At 47.2% G+C, this 17006-nt stretch overlaps 1 protein-coding gene across 8 annotated transcripts in view; it reads left to right on the top strand.

Annotated features, from left to right (window-relative positions):
• Positions 1-17006, top strand: part of EPB41L4B (erythrocyte membrane protein band 4.1 like 4B) — a 130080-nt gene that overhangs the window by 23599 nt on the left and 89475 nt on the right. For all 8 annotated transcript variants that reach the window (XM_046657966.1, XM_046657991.1, XM_046657948.1 and 5 more), the window contains exon 2: positions 11951-12055. In XM_046657966.1, coding sequence (XP_046513922.1) covers positions 11951-12055 — 105 coding nt within the window. The remainder of the gene's footprint in view (positions 1-11950; positions 12056-17006) is intronic.

Genomic DNA, 17006 nt, shown 5'->3' with positions numbered 1-17006 from the left:
CAGAATTGCACAGAGTGGGGATCTGCAATCTGGCTGCAAAAAATAATTTGGCAATTTATTTTCAGGGCTGCCCTTTTTCCAGCAGCTTGTTTCAAATTCAACCTCTGGCACAGAGACATCCATCATTTTAATTGCGTGTTACTGTTTAGTCAGGCACAAATTTGTTTCGTTTTCTTTTTCCTTTCTCCTGTGGTCTGGGTGTTTTGTTTTTTTTTTCCCCTGGTCTACCATTTAAAAAAAGCCAAAAATATTTCCCCAAACCAAGCACTTTTTATAGGCAAGGAGTTTTTAACACTGAGATTTCTGGGTTTGGGTGTTGCATATTTGGTTTTTAACCTTTTCGGAGCAGAAGTGCCAGGCTTGCCCTTTCCTTTCCTGTTGAGGTAACATCTGTTATGCAGTTGACTGAAGATAGTCCTAAGAAAGAAAATTGTGTTAGTCTCAGGGTCAGAAGGCTCGTGGTCTATTCCTGGCTCTGCAGTGGCTGCCTGCGTGGCAACGTGACCTGCCTCTGGCCTCATTTTACTCACCTGTAAAATAGGGACTTGGATGTGCTGATTTCTAGAGCATTCCTGTGTGGTTACTTGGTAACTCGGTTGCTGAGTAGGGCTCCATACCGAGCCCTGGTCACTGTGGCTATCCAGGGATGTCCACTGAGGAGCTTGTCCTGTTCCATGTCGAATGTTTCGACTCTGCTGGGTTGCAGATTATGGTGCTTTAGGTGAAGATCAAAAATCAGTCCTGTGTTCCTCAGAAACGTTCTCGGGGATAAAATCATTGTTTCCATGCAGTTGAGGTAGAATGTTAACTTCGGTGTCCTAAGCTAAAATAATTTAGCTTTCGTTGCTGCACGTGCTTTCTTCCTTGCTGTGAAAGTGTGCTGTTTGTGTCTGTAAAATTGGGCACAAAGTACAGTGGCGAAGCCCCCTTGTAAGCTGCTCCAAGGGACTGGGATGTTGGGATGAACTGTGTCTTAAGGTCCATCGGTAGGGCCTGAGTTGGATCCACACAGAGGTCTGTGTATGGTTTTTTGTTTTAGTGACATGGAAGAAAATTAGCCGGGAGTCATTTTCCCCTTCTGTATAGAACTGTCACCTGCATGGTGGACATGACGCCTCTTCCCAACCAGAGGCTTGGATTCTCAGGGCAGGGCTCAGGCCAGACCGCGCCGCTGCCCTCCAACCCCCAGCGTCTTTGCGGTTTGTGAGGTTTTCTTTAAGTTTTTGTTATGGAAATTTTTAAATACACAAAGTAGAGAACAGTGTGATGAAACTCTCATATGCACAGCACCCATTTATTATTGTTTTTCTGGAGTATTTTAAAGCAACTTCCAGACAATTTATCACTTAACCTTAACTTGGTATCTCATTTTATATTTATATGTATATATGTATATAAAACGTGTGTATCTGCATAATACAATTACCATACTCAACAAAATGAACAATGAGTCTGTAATATCATCTAACACAAGTCCTTGTTCAGTTTTCACCAGTCATCTCAAAAACCTTTTCACGGTTGGTTTATTTGAATCAGGAGCCAACTACCCCCTCCCTACACATTGCATTTGGTAAATATGTCTCTTCAGTCTCCTTTAGTCCGTAACGGTCCCCTCCCCCACTTTTCAGTGCAGTTTATTGAGTTCTTTTTTTTTTTTTTAAGAGTTTATTTTTCCTTCTCCTCCCCAAGGCCCCTCGTACATAGTTGTATGTATTTTTAGTTGTGGGTCCTTCTAGTTGTGGCACGTGGGATGCCCTCTCAGCATGGATTGATGAGCAGCGCCATGTCCGAGCGCAGGATCCGAACCTGCGAAACCCTGGGCTGCGGACGCGGAGCGTGTGAACTCAACCACTTGGCCACGGGGCCAGCTCCTATTGAGTTCTTAAAATGTAGTTGGTGAATGTAGAGTAAGGCCGCTTCAGGCAATCCAACCCTAGATTTTAATGTTTTTCTCCTAAACAGAGTTAGTGGCCTTTGAAGAGTTTTTTAGTTTGTTTATCCTTTTGTTTTTTTTTAAAGAATTCATGTGTTTATTATTCTACTTCCTTGTCTCCAAGGACGTTAATCCGTAGTTAGCATCACAGTATGGGAATTTCTTAAGAAACATTTTTCAAACTTATGAAAAACTTTCCTTACTAAATCTTGTATATACGCACACATATGCCATGCACACATGCTGTGTCTGTGTCCGTGTGTGGTTTTCATTCTGGTTATCTGTTGTTGCATAACAAACTCCCCAACGTTTAGTGGCTTAAGACAATCGTTTTCCTTAGCTCATGGGTTCTGTTGGCCAAGAATTTGGGTGGGGCTCAGGTAGGAGATTCTTCTGCTCTTCATGGCATTAACCAAGGTCACCCGGGAGTACTCAGTTGGAAGAAGGGCTGGTGTGGAGAGTCCAAGATGACTGCGCTCACATATCTGGTACCTTAGTGGGGATGGCGGGAAGGCTGGGCTCGGTTGAGACAGATGACTGGAACAGCTGCTCATAGCCTCTGCAGCATGGCAGTCCCAAGGTAGTTGGACTTTTCACATGGCGCCTGGCTCTTCTCCCAGAGCAGGCATCCCAAGGCACCTGTCACCTCACCTTGGGAATCACAAAACATTACTAACACCGCCTTCTATTTGGTTGAAGCAGTGCCAGCTCCTTCTAGATTCCAGGGGAAAGGACAAAGACCTTGCAGCCGTGTTTGTAAGCACCACAGTTTAAAAGAATAACCTAAAATAACACCTTAGGTACTTGCCACTGGGACCTTGTAAGTCTCTGTGGGCTTGCTTATCTTTTGGTGTAAGGTGGAGGCCGCTGGGATGGGAAGCACAGGCCTTAGAGGTCATTAAAGGCAGTCTCCTGCACCTGTTCCCGTTCACTGGGGATCTGCCTGGATTCACTTGGGCAGAGAGTGCTGCCACATGTCACGTGACTCGCCTTACCTAACGCTAAAGGTGACGTGGAGAGGCTCCCAGTCTGGAACTGTAAGAGGAGTTCGTCCAGTGGACCTTTGTGTTCGGGAGGTTATCTGTTGTTTTGTTAGTGTCCTTGTCAGTAGGGATAGTATATTAAAATGCCCTGATAGTAGTGTCACCAAAAAATTACAGTGTTCAACATGTGCTGTTTCGATGTTTCTTATTGAGAGTGGGAGGCATAATATTTGAAGTGTTGGGTGAAACTAGTTTTCAGGGCAGCCAGGATTAAGGAGCTTTAGGTGTCCAGACTTCATTGAGCATCTTGAGGAATCAACAGGAAACCCTCACTTAATCAACTATTAAACCATTCGTGTTAGATATGCTTGAAGGAGCTATAGGGAGACAGAAATTGAGGTTGCTAGGAGATGTTAGATATTCCACATTGATTAAAAGAAGGTTCATAGGATCGTGGCCAGTGGGGTCATTTAATTCTCATAGCAGCCCTACGAGGCAGGTGCTGTTAAAGGAACAAATGAGAGCTTTGACTCTCTGCTGAGATGGAAATACAGCTTGGCCTGAAGATGGTTTATCAGCCTGGAATAGAGGCTGATCAATAGTTAATGGATAATGCAACACACGTCTCGGTGTTTTAAATAGATCTCTCCATCACTTGACCCAGTGTGGCTGTGTTCCATGGTGGAACAGTTAAAGCTAAAATCTGCCTGCCCAGACCTCATGTGTGCATTGAGAGCCCCATGCCCATGGTTGAAGGAGAACCCTATGATGGTGGAACTGATCAGCAGACTCGCACACCAAGATGACAGTCACTTTCTTCTGAGATTATCCCTACTTCCTTACTAATCAAGATTAAGGGCAGTTGTTTTTGTTGCTTCCTCTGATTTCCCAGAGATTGTTAACCAGGCAAGTCAGGAAATTAATAACATGTGCTCTGTTTTACCAGAATTGAATTTCCAGGAGCCGCCCAGACTGTTGATGTCCCCTCACTCCAGTGCTTGGCTTCTGTGTTACTTTATGAGCAAATAATCTACTTTCCATTCCATTCTGCCACAACTTTCCTGCCCTGCAAACAAAACGGGAATTGCCTCTCCACCCATGAGATCGGTTGGTGTTGGACCACGTGGCCTTGTATCCCAGCTGTAGCCAAGACTGTCCATGAAGTAGGCTCTCAGCATCTGTGTGTTGAAGTGGGCTTAAGAAATATTTCTGGTGTGCAGGACACGTTGCATGTGCTTGGAGCCCAAGTGGCGAATGAGTTGACTAGAGAAGCAATGAGATGAGGTAGAAAGAACTCTGTCCTAAGAATCAATAGAAGACCAGGTCCTGATTCTAGTTCTGCCACTTATAAGTCATATGAACTTGGTCACGTAACAGTAAGGTTCAGTCACCTTCTCTGCAGAATGGGGACACGGAATCTGTCTTCACTGAAGCCCTCTTTGCTGGGAGGTGGGAGTTACGGGCAGCCTGGCCTTGAATCCCGCAGATTATGCCTCTCATTGCATCAGTACTTTCCAGTTTTGAGACACCAAATTTGGCTGATGGCTGAGATGGTATTTCTGACTCATGATGAAATTTCAAGATAACTTTATTTGGTAATTTCGGATATTTGTGTTTAGGATATCCTAGAGTAAACAGTTTGTTTATGATGACTTAATAGTGATGGCAATGAGGACAGAGACTCCTGGGCCACTTGTGTGTGCATGCGTGTGTGTGTGTGTGTGTGTGTGTGTGTAACAGAGGCTAGTTTCCTACTAAGGCTCATAGAAAACTAGCAAGTTATCAAGTTGTGGGGGGTGGAGGGTAGCAGCTAGTAACTAACCGTGGAATTAGTGCTTCCTAGAAACACTTGAAACAGGCCTTAAGGCAGGTGCCTTCTGGGAACCATGACCAGGAAGCCAACTGATGAGACCAGGCCGAGTCCTGGGAGCCGTGTAAACTGGGGGCATTTAAGGACTTTGGAGGGAAGCAATTGATCTCTAGGGACCAACATGTGTTTACAAAAATCCCCAAACCAGAGTAGCTTCATTTTTTCTTTAAATAGGGTTACTAGATCATGGACTTCTGTACCTTGATTTTCGTTAGCTTTTCGCAAAAAGCACGGCGGGGGGGTGGTTTCCTAAGGTCATGGTCATATTGCTAGAAAAGAGGTACGACTGGATTTCTGACTTTTGCCTCTCAGAGTCCCAGCACATGGCCCCACGTGGGACAATTGTGTGCCCTCGTAACCGGACTGAGGCCACCATCAGATGGTTACCATTAGTAGTGTAGAACTAAAGGAAGGCAACCACCCCCACCCCCACTCCACCCGCCTCCGCCTGCTTGTCAAATTTCCCACGTGTTGTCAAACAGAGATCAGGCACTGCTACGTGGGATAACAGCCTGGGACTCATCATGTTCTTAACAGGGCAAATCATGGGCCGATTTAAATTAGACGAAATCTAATTGGAAAAATGCAGAAGCCTGCGCTTAGGTTTAGAAACCATCACCACAATTATTTTGGTTATTTTTTAACCCATATATAAACATCCAGAACGTGATAATATTTTGTGTGTATAAGGCATAGCATTTTCATTAGCCGTAAGGAAAGGCTACAGTCTGGGATGGTTTCCAAAGCACTGGTGTTCTAGACTGCATTAGAACACACTGGGATCTGGAAGGGGGGATGGTAGTACCAGGGTTCTGCACCCAGGTGCCAGCTGGCTATAGAGAATTCCCAGGGGACATGGACCAGGACCTTGTGAATAGTGGGTCATTTGAAGACTGTTGTGGGAACTGAGAATTCCCCTTAATCCACGTCAGCATTTGATTATTGAGCTTCAGAAAGTCAGATGGTAGAGAAGCAAAGATGAACGGAACGAGGTGCCACCAACAGGCAGTTTAATAATGACAGTTGTCACTTGAAAGTGGCCATGGGGATTGACTTGCTACAGGCGGGGCTAGGCATGGGGATGTAGAAGGAATGTACCCAGGCAACGGAACGACACAGGCAAAGCCATGGGGATGGGACCTGCTGTGTATGTTGAGGTGCTGTCACACTTGGAGAACGTGTTCCAGCGTCTGGCTGGAGCCCAGGGTACATGTGGGGCCTGGTGGAGATAAAACGTGTATTGGGTTGGGCAGTATTGGTTGTGCGGAGTCCCTGACACCAGGCTAAGGAGCCTGCACTTCATCCTCTGGTAGAAGTTTTGTGCAGAGAAGTGACTGAGAGGAGGGGTGGGTTGTGTGCAGCCCGTTCTGGCAGACATGGGGAAGACGGGGTTAGGATGGAGACACTAGAGGTAGCGAGACCACTCGGGCTGTTGTTGTGGTCCATACAGGGTGATATGGCCTGAGCTGTGAAGAGAGAAAAGGGAGAGCCTTTCTGAAGATGGGTGCAGAGGACGTGCCCTCTGATGGATGTGGAGCAGGTGGACAGAGGAGAGCCCCGTGCGCCTGCAAGGAGATGTCTCCTGAAATCCTTTCACTGCTCAGAGGCCACGCTTTTCCATTTTAGTTCACAGCGCGGATGTATACACTTGACTGGCACACTCACACACAGCTTATTTCCTGCTTTCAAACCTACCTAAAGTGGCTGGCATCTTATGCTATTGAGACTAATGAGATTTAGATGGATTGGCTTCTGTCTTTGTTCTTCCGGGACCACAGTCAGCCCCCTGCTTTGCACTTGGGTCAGGTTGCACTAAGACATTGCCAGTTGCATCTTATCCAAGAGGGTCAGGATAGTTCATTTATTTGGGGGGCAGTTAAGACATCAGCTGTCCAGCTGTCTTCCTTATCAGGATCATGGCTAGGAACCAGTAAGTAAGCAAAATTGGAACCTCTGACTGGCCAGCAAAAGTATCACAATGTCCATACCTTTCCTTCCTGGCTGCCTGCCTGATCCATTCTTTGGTTGGCAACTCTGTACTCTTATTTTACACACGATTTTCATGAGCTTGGTTATTTCTAGCTACTGTCGGATCAGAAGGAGCTGCTACAGAGAGACATACTGACTCAGAACCACTGCTTGCTGGGCCTGGTGAAAAGTGATGTATTGAGATGGGAGGAAGAAAAATTAGCAGACATGGGTGCAAGAACTCCAGGGTAGAGCTCTCTAGAGCCTGCTGTGTTTGGGAACAGCTCACCATACATGTCTTGAAGTAGATGGAGCATCACTGGATTCTGGTATGTCAATCTGGACTTAGTAAGGTTTTTACATTCAGTACATTCTGCTTAAGAAGGCAGGGAGATGAGTGGGATTGCTGCCTGAGAGTTCAGGTCTCAAGCTGTTTTGGATGGCCTTGCTCCCCAGGAAGGTCTTGTTTGGTGAGGGCTTCCTGTAGCTACTCTCCTTCTAGACTTTGCGGCCCCAGTCTACCGCAACACCTAGAATAGTGGCTGGCGTTTGATGAGCAATCAGAAAATATTTGTTGCATGAATGAATGGATTCATCACAGAGAGGGAGACCTAGTTAACTATGAGGCAGCAAGGAGTGGCTTCCAGTTTCGCCACAATAACAGCTCTCCTATTGTAACCACTAGACAGCACCTCACATAATAGCCACAAAATTGTGTTTAGGTAAATGGCTTTGCAGCACAGTTCCCTAGGTGCTTGTTTATGGAATGCTTAATTTGAAAAGATTTTGATGAGTGTATTCTCATTTCGAGGGCTGCCGCTTGTGAAATATCAGTCTGTTGTTTGTGCTTTAGCATGGCCCATCCAGAAGATCTCTTTCTTGACCCCCCACCTCACACATCCCCCATCCATCCATCCATCCATCCATCCATCCATCCATCCATCCATCCATGCAGCAAACAGACATTTATGGTGCACCTGCTGTGTGCCAGCTGGGACCTGTGCTTTGGGGATGGAGGGCAGGGGAGGTGGTACTCAGATAAACACAGCTGGTCCCTGCTCTCAGGGCGTGCTCAGCCTGAAGTAGAGGAACACAGGCTGCTGTGATGCCTGTGAAAAGTGTGTATGTAGTAAAGGCACTTGCCTGCTTGTGGGAACACAGAGGAGGGGGCACTTAACTGCCAGGGGCGGGGGGAGGTAGAGCTGGGGAGGCTGCCGAAGAAGGGAATCTTTGGGCTAAGCCTGAGATGAATTGTGGGTTTCGAGGGGCTGCCCGGGGGGATGTCCTGGTTGGCAGTGCAGGTGGGTTAAGTTAGCTGGAGCTTCTCGGTTTTGACAGTGGATGCTGCAGGCTGGGAGGAGTGAGAAATGGTGGGTTCAAGAGCAGTGGCCTTGACCTTCCCATCTTCCTTCTACCTTTAACCACTGGCACCTCTCTTTCAAGGAACTCCTCTCTTCCATACATTCCTTCAGAATTTTACCAGATTCTTTTAGGGCTGGAAAGGGCCATGGGGAGTTCTCTCTTCCAGCAGAAGAGACCAAAGAGCATACTCGTGGGGGACAGAAGGGGGAAGTGTCTACAGGTGGGTAAAAATGGTATTTCCTGTCCACCAGACCCTGCTTCTGCCACCTCCAAGCCCAGCTGAGTAAGTGTCTGCCGATAGGAAGGGACCCGCCACCCCCAGAAAGGTCTTTTTCCAACCTTCACCTTGAGCTCCTTCTAAATTAAGAGCTGTTTTAGAAAGACATCAGCAAAGTAAAATTTGGAATGACCCAGACAGAAACTTAGGCTGAGTGTCCTCATTTTACATGTACGGAATGGTGTTTTTCAGTTCATACTCTGTAAGTTAAAATTACGTACCTGGATAGTAAGCCCTGAACCAGTAGGTGGGGAGCAGGTTAATTTGGGGTCAGTTGAGTTTTGGCAGCCCTGTATATTCGGGGTGCCGTGTCCACTTTGCGGCTACGGGAGAAGTCCAGGATGGCCGTATGGATTTTGGGAAGTCATTATGAATTGCTTGAGGTCACACAGTCAGTGGTACATCTGGGACTAGAGCACAGGTCTCCGGCTTCCTCCAAGCCCAATTCTTTCTGCCACATCCTGCTGCTAAAGCTTTACTCTAACTAGTTCTGTCCCACTAGGAAACACGCTAATGAAGCGTTGGCACTGTGCTAATAGGTGTTGCATGGGGCCAGTAGCACTGGATAGTCATAGAAGAAGATCCATCCAGAGGATGGGTTGCTAAACGAGGAAGAGTGCCAGAATGGTGATTTTGTAAAAATTGTGTTTCCTGTCTAACAACTGCCAAAAGATCAGTGTTGAAGAAAACCATCCATAGCTTCTCCATCCTAACACGGCTATTTTGGTTTTTGTGAATTTCCTGTTTTTTTGTCAAGCCGTCCACGTACAGTGCCTACATATTTTTATGATGTTGGACTCACAGCTTCTTACTCCTTCGTCATCTGTTTACCTAACATTCTCATAAGAATTTTCCTTATTCTATCTCATCTTCATAATTATCTTTTATAACAGCACAGCAGTGTTCTGGAGTGTTCATGGGCTCCAGTTCTGTGTCTCTGTGGTTCCAGTTTTGATTATTTCTTCTTTTTGCACACATTCCCCCCCACCCCCCCCCCCCCCCCCCCCCCCATTTCTCTGGTAAATAATCCCACAGAGAATGTCACTGCATGTCGAGCCTCCTGCTTCTGTGGAATTGTTGCCTTCAGAGGAGTATTTCCAGGGAGGAAAGAGTGAAGGAAAGAAGCTGTCTGTAATCCAGTGATATATTTTGATTTTTGTTTTTACTTTTTGTTGTTATTTTGTATAACACAAATACAGATGTACAAATAAAACATAGATACAGTTTAATGAGTTACTAGAAGGTAGACGCCCTCGTGCCACCACCCAAGCCAAGAGCTGGAACCCTCCAGCCAGCCGGAAGTCCACCCTGTGTCCACTCCCAGTCAGAGCCCCTCCCACCCCAAGAGCAGCCACTCCCTGACTTTATTGTCATCGCTTCTTTACTCTGTTTTCAAGCTGTTTGTGTGTGAGGAAGATTGTCCCCAAGCTCACACCTGTGCCCATCTTCCTCTATTTTATATGTGGGACGCTGTCACAGCATGGCTTGACAAGTGGTGCCATGTCCGCACCTGAGATCTGAACCCGAGAACCCCAGGCCATCAAAGCAGAACGCACAAACTTAACCATTATGCCACAGGGCTCTCCCCTCTCTGTTTTCAAGTTTTATCACCCAGCTGTGCATTCCTAGACATTGCAGTTTAGTTTTGCCCTTTTTTTTAAAAAAAAAAAAAGCCTTCTAAATCTATTTTAATCTGTAGGTGTCCTCTCCCTCTCTTCTCTTCCCTATATTCTGTTTGTTGAAGAAACTAGGTCGTTTGTCCTGAGGAGTTTCTGGAGTTTCCCACTGGCTTGATCTTGCAGATGGCTGTCCCGTGTAGTTGAGAACATTCCTCTGCATTTCCTGCAGTTGGATGTGTGGTTGAATCCGTCCCAGGCTTGACTTTTTTCCTGTAGAGAGAGAGGCACGGGGAGCAAGATCATGTCTTGGGTGGTGGGGTGTGTCTTAATCAGAGGTACATAATGGCTAGTTGTCTCCTGTTGTGATGTTAGTAGCCACTGGTGCCCAGTGCTTCCAGCCTGCCATTCATTAGAAGTTGCCAAATTGTTGCTATTGCAATTCTGTTATTCCCTCTTTTATTTGTTGGGATACTACCATAAAGAAAAACAGTGGCCAGCTGCTATTTTTAATAGCTTTATTGAGATTCATATATCATACAATTCACCTACCTGAAGTGTACAATTCAGTGGCTTTTAGTATATTCATAGAGCTGTGCATCTATTGCTCCCCTGAGCTGTCACCCCATAAACTGTAGCCCTAAGCAACCGCTAATCTAACTTCTGTTTCTAGATTTATCTGTTCTGGACACTTCATATAATATGTGGTCCTTTGTAACTGGCTTCTTGTACTTGGTATAAGTTTTCAAGGTCCGTCCATGTTGTAGCATGGATCAGAACTTCCTTTTTATGACCAAATAATATTCTGTTGTATGGATAAGACCTCATTTTGTTTATCTGTTCATCAGCTGATAAGCAGTTGAGTTGCTTCCATTTTTTGGCTATTAATGATTAATGCTGCTATGAACATTTGTGTGCGAGTTTCTGTATGAACATAATGTTTTTACTTCTCTTGGCTATATACCTAGGAGTGGAATTACTGGCTCAGATGGTACCTCTATGTTTAACTGTTTGAGAAACTGCCAGGCTGTTTCCCAAAGTGGCTGCACAGTTTTACATTCCCATCAGCACTATATGAAGGTTCCAATTTCGCCAGCATTTCTTATTATCTGTCGTTTTTATTATAGCCATTCTAGCGGGTGCGAAGTGCTATCTGATTGTGGTTTTGATTTGCATTTGATAACTGATGATGTTGGGCATCTTTTCATGTGCTTTTTGGGCGTGCATATATCTTTGGAGAACTAGCTATATATATATATATATATATCCTTTCCCATTTTTCAATTGAATATTTGTCTTTTTATTATTGAGTTGTAGTAGTTTTTTATATATTCTAGATAGAGGTCCCTTATCAGTGCATGATTTGCAAAAATTTTCTCCCATTCTGGGTTATCTTTGTATTTTCTCGATGTCTTGGTGTCCTGTGAAGCACAAAAATTTTACATTTTGATGATGTCCAGTTTATTTTTTTTGTTACTTGTGCTTTTGGTGTCATATCTAAGAAACCATGGCCTAATCCAGCATCATGAATATTCGTGCGTACATTTTATTCTGAGAGTTTTATAGTTTTAGCTCTTAGATTTCGGTCTTTGGTCCATTTTGAGTTAATTTTTGTATATGCTGTCATCTACTCTTTGGTTACCCAGTGCTACAGCTAAAGGCAGGATCAATGCTTGATTTTTTCCCCTTTATTTACCAGTTTTTGTAGTAAGATGTTGGTTCCCTAATCATCCTGTGAAGTTGTTGTTTGGTGGTTTTTTTGTCATTATGAGTTTGTATTATATACAGTAATTTTAAATAATTTTTAAAAATTTGTGTACTGTGACACATATGTGTGTGCAATCTAAAGAGGAAAGTGATTTTATTGAGGTTTAAAAAATTTCTTTTGTTTCTTACCCAGTTGTCACGTCCTAAATTTTTGTCTACCCCATTGTCTTCCAGAAACATGCCAAAGGCCAGGATTTGTTTGATCAGATCGTGTACCACTTGGACCTCGTGGAAACAGATTACTTTGGCCTCCAGTTCCTCGACTCTGCACAGGTCGCAGTATGTATTCCTTGATACATTTCAGGACACATTGGCCTTTCATGCTAATCGCAGATCCTCACTTGCTAGCAGTTAGTGGAGAAAGATGGGAGTGAAACTGTGATGTTATTGCAGTAATGAGCATTGGGATGGTGGTGCTGGTGCCCGTGTGAAATGCATCTAAGATGCCCCACCTGGGGCTGGCCAATGAGCGAGAGAGGAGGGAGAAGGAAGCGTTCCTGTTGCGCACAGGGATAGATTAGGGAAACATTTCCGAGCACGAGGATGCAATATGGGCACATTTCTAGACTAAGTAGAAAGAAGAAGAAATAGCCTTATAGACATCCTTCTAAAGGTCCTGCTTTTATTTTTAGCCGGCAGAAGAGGCTGCACCACCGTTGTCTTGTGGACTCTTGCTGGGTGTAGAGAGCCGATGCTGTGAACAGGCTGAATCCTAGCCAGGCTTAGGGGGTGCGGGGGGCAGTCGGAGCAGGTCTTGGCATTGCTCGAGAACCATCTTGCAGGCTCCAGGGGGTTGTGTTCGGTCAGCAAAGACTTCCCTTGCTCTGCCCGAGACAGAACTGTTCACCGTGGAGGTGCTGGAGTGAGTGAACTCGACGCAGCTCAGAGCCACTCTTTTAAAAAGTAGGATTAACTTCAGAGTCTCCCTCTTCAATAAAGTCTAGCTTTGGGTTTCTTTTTTTTTTTTTTTTTTAGGAAGATTAGCCCTGCGCTAACTACTGCCAGTCCTCCTCTTTTTGCTGAGGAAGCCTGGCCCCAAGCTAACATCCGTGCCCATCTTCCTCTACTTCATATGTGGGATGCGTGCCACAGCATGGCATGCCAAGAGGTGCCATGTCCGCACCCGGGATCAGAACTGGCGAGCCTTGGGCCGCGGAGAAGTGGAACGTGCAAACTTAACCATTGTGCCACCGGGCCAGCCCCTAGCTTTGGGTTTCAAAGATAATTTATTCAGCAATCTAAAAACACTTATTGAGTGCCTATTATGGACTGGGCCCCACTCTAAGCACTGTGGATAGCACAGTGAACACATGTAATGACAGGCGGTAATTAAGTGTTAAGAAAAATAAAGCAGAGTAAGGAGATAGACAGAGTAAGGGGTGATACTGCTTAGACAGTGTGTGAAAGGGTGGGTTTCCTGACAGATGTTTGGGCTAGAGACCTGGAGCTCCTCATATATGGCTCAGACTTTCTGCCTGAAAGACAGTTTTAGATACTTCCTGGGGGCCACACATGAATGTTATAAGGTGAAGATGCTCAACATCGGTGCCTGGAAATTGAGTCTGCCTGAGAACTTAGTGTGTTGCTGAGTCAGTAGATGATGCAGTGGAATCGGGACTTAAATGCATCCTGGCTACAGTGCCTCCTCGGTGGGCAGTCCCCTCTGCTCCCCCAAACGTCCCCTCTACATGGCCAACATCCTCTGCACCTCGGGACTTCCTGTCTGCCCATACCCTCTCCCCTCCGGCTGTTACTGTGAATGCTCCAGCTGCCTCCTTAAGTTCATGGTCCTGATTCCTTCTCTATTTCCCCGCTGGGGACTCTCACTCAGGCCTACCGGGGCGCCGTGGAGGGGCAGGCCAGCTTTTCTCCTTCCACCTCGCTGTCCAGTTCTGCTTTCTTTGAGGTTAGGCCGTCCAGTGCCCCTGTCCTCTGACCCCAGCACTGTCCTTGTCATCCCTCAAGGCCGCTGATGTCTTAGTTTTTCTCTTCCACTGGGCAGCCTCAGAATTAAAGTTGCAGAATTAAAGTTCTAAACATTCAGACACCGTTTCCTCTCATTGAAGTTTCATTTGAGCAAACCTCTCACAGATTCGCTTTGGGATCCTGTCACCACTCCAAGATCCAGAATTCTGTCATTCCCCATTCCATGATAACTTCTCTTGATCCCGTCTTTCGAGTCTCTTTACCTCTGGCCTTGGCCCTCTCCCAGCCTCCTCCTGCCCTTGCCTTTTCTCAGCCTGGCAAAGCCTCAGCTGTCTCACCTGTGTCCTCACTTGCCCTTTGATTCTCCTGCCCCCGTGACTGTCCCCTGGCCTCCCCTTGACACACAGGCCCATCTGTTTCCTCTGCTGCCTCTCCCGGGCTGCCAGGCATTGCTGGAGAATCACGGGCTGTGCCTTCTGGCACCAGCGCAGATTGCAGATCACAGGTTCAGCAAAGTCCCAGCCCCCGAGCTGCTCTTGGGGCCTTGTTCGTCCCTAATGGACCCTTAAGTGCCCCATGGCTTGGCCTTCTGAATCTGGACCACCCAGATCCCCACAAAGACTCTGTTCTCACAGTCAGCCTCTCTTCCTGCTGGGAAGGCCAAGGTCATGCAGCTAAACCTCCTTGAGTTGTCTTCTCCGGCACCTCGAAGTTTCTTTTTCTCTCTGTCCACCCCCTTTACTGTTTGTCTCAGGGAGTCTACCTGTTTCTCCAGCTTTACTCCCTGCACCTGCATCACAGTTCCATTTCCAGGTGCCTCCTGAGTGCCAAATTTAGAGTTCTCTTCGTCCCCGGCATCTGACACTTGTCGGCCCTCCTCTTCCTGGAAACTCTTCTCTGTTCCACCTTCCCCTGTGTGACTTACTGCATGTGATAGTTTTGGCTTCAGAACGTCTGCGGCCCTGGACTAGGAGGTGATCTGGACCTTGTTCCTGGCTCCGCCCCTTACTCATTTGGTGGGTCTTAGAGAAGCCAGCTTTTCTTCCTTGGCCTTAGGTTCCTCATCTGTAAAATGGGGTTCTTGGACCCATTCCCCACCAGTTCTGCTACTTCTAATGTTCAGTGATTCTAAGACTAAAGGGGAGGGAGGTGTGTCTGCCCTACACATCTTTTCTAGTCAGAAGGGGGAAGATATCTGTCATTTCTGCCATTAGAGCCAGGCACTTGTTGCCCTGTGGCCTGTCCTCATCCCCAGGTGACCTCTCTCCATCCACTCGGATTCCCAGGAAGCCAAGGATGTGACTCCATTACCAAAGACTTTGCTGTGACCCTCTGCTCCTTGGCTGCTGGCTTTCCCATCCACTGGGGCCTGAGCACTGTGGCAGGAGGGCCGTTCACGGTGGGAGCCAGGCGTCCTTCCCGGGCCAAACGCCTGCAGACACTCCGACTCTGCGGCCTCTAAAGCCTTTCCAGCATCCCGCTCTGTGAGCTGCTTTCCTTCCCCACAGAAGCAGGTGCAGGGTCCTGTCTGCCGGCTGAGGATCCAGGCGGTGTGCGACAGGGGCGGCTCCAGGGACCCTTCTCATCAGTCTGATTTCTAAGCTGGGCTCTTTGCAGGCCGGGTTCTGGTGAATCCTGCACTTATCTCTGTGTCTTGGCTTGTGCTGGTTCCCCTCCTGGAACGCCCTTTCTCTCCCCTTTTAAGCTTCTGGCCATCGTTCATGACAGCCCTTCATGCAGCGTGTCCTGGCTCCCAGAGTACTTTCCTCATCTGTGTCAGTGTCTGAGCTGATCTCGCCTGCTGCGGCAGCTTGTTCATTTGGCCTTGGGTCATTATTTGTGTGTATAAAGAAACCTTTCTGGTTGGATCTGAAGACTTACGACTTCTTCTTAACTTGGTGACAAGGCACACAGCTGAGAATCTCAGTCTTTAGTCCCAGAAGGGACCTTAGGAGCCACTTGCCAGATGTTTCCATCTTCTAGATGATGAAACCAAAGCCTTAGACCTTGAGAGGTCACCGAGGAGCACAGCTGAGACTCAGCCGTGTTTCCGACTGCAGGCGTAAGTGCTCTTCTCAGGCCCCAGTTTTCCCAGCTGCACAGTGGAGGTGGTGACATCTGTTCCACAGGGAAATTGAGGCGCTCAGTGAGTTAATGGAGGAGAAAGGGTTTTGTGATCCGAGACGTGGGTGTGGGTCTCCTCTTCCTGGCTGGGCAGTCTGAGGGGCACCAGAAATCTTCACAGCCCCCAGAGGTGATATGCTGAGGTTAGCTGGAACCTGCAAGGCCGCCTTGCCTGTGGGAGAAACCTTAGCAGTTTAGACAAGAGCCCTTGGGAGGATTTGCTGAGGTGGCTTCTGGGGCGTCACTGATATTTGGAGGGCCTGGGATGGTGTGGCTGGTGGCAGGTGATTGGGTGTTGTGGGAGGTGTGTTTCTGGGGAAAGTGGGGTTACAGATGGAGACCCTGGAGTTGGGGGGACTGTCCACTTGGCCTTTGGCTTATTGCTCCATAATTGAGACTCCTGCAAGGATTGACGCCCCCACTCAGCCCCTGACATGCAAATCAGAGGGCTGGCAGCGGCAGGGCTCTTGGCACGCCCTCTGCATACCCAGCTTATATCTCCAGCTCCCCGCAGAGAGCCAGGCCTGGTTTCCATAGTGCCCTGCCCAGCCCTGAAGCAAGGTCAAAGTCTGTTGGCATCACCTATTTTTAGCAGCTGGGCCTGGGGCCTCCTCTTTCCCGTTTCCATATCAAAGCGGGAAGGCCACCCAGGAACCTCTCTGTAGATCTCACTTTCTGCACAGCTCCAAGCAGGGGCAGGGGTTCTGTTTTTACATATCAAAGCTTCCTTCTGAGAGTTGGGGGCTCTGGTCTGCACACACCCAGCTCTCTCACAGCCTGGTCAGATAGCTGCTGTTTACCGAGTTCCCACTCTGATTTGCTCTGAGCCAGGCATCAAACTGTGGGGTTTGCATAACTCTTGTTTGACATTCGTCACTGATCTGTAAAGCTGACCAGGGAGCAGAGCCATTTTACAGATGACCAAGCTGAGGCTCAGAGATGTTAGGAACCTGGTAAAGGTTAAAGTAAGGACAGAGCCAGGATTCAGAACCTGGTCTCATTCCAAAGTCCAGCACTTTCCACTGGGCTATCCTGGTTCCATTACACACGGTAGTGTGAGACACACACACACACACACACACACACACAGAGAAAGAGAACATTCAGTCAGTAGCCATTCAGCGAACTTGGACTTCCATTACACACGGTAGTGTGACACACACACACACACACACACACA

The sequence above is a fragment of the Equus quagga genome, chromosome 1, assembly GCF_021613505.1.
Source record: "Equus quagga isolate Etosha38 chromosome 1, UCLA_HA_Equagga_1.0, whole genome shotgun sequence".
Taxonomy (NCBI): Eukaryota; Metazoa; Chordata; class Mammalia; order Perissodactyla; family Equidae; genus Equus; species Equus quagga.
This window is presented reverse-complemented; position numbering and strand designations above follow the sequence as displayed.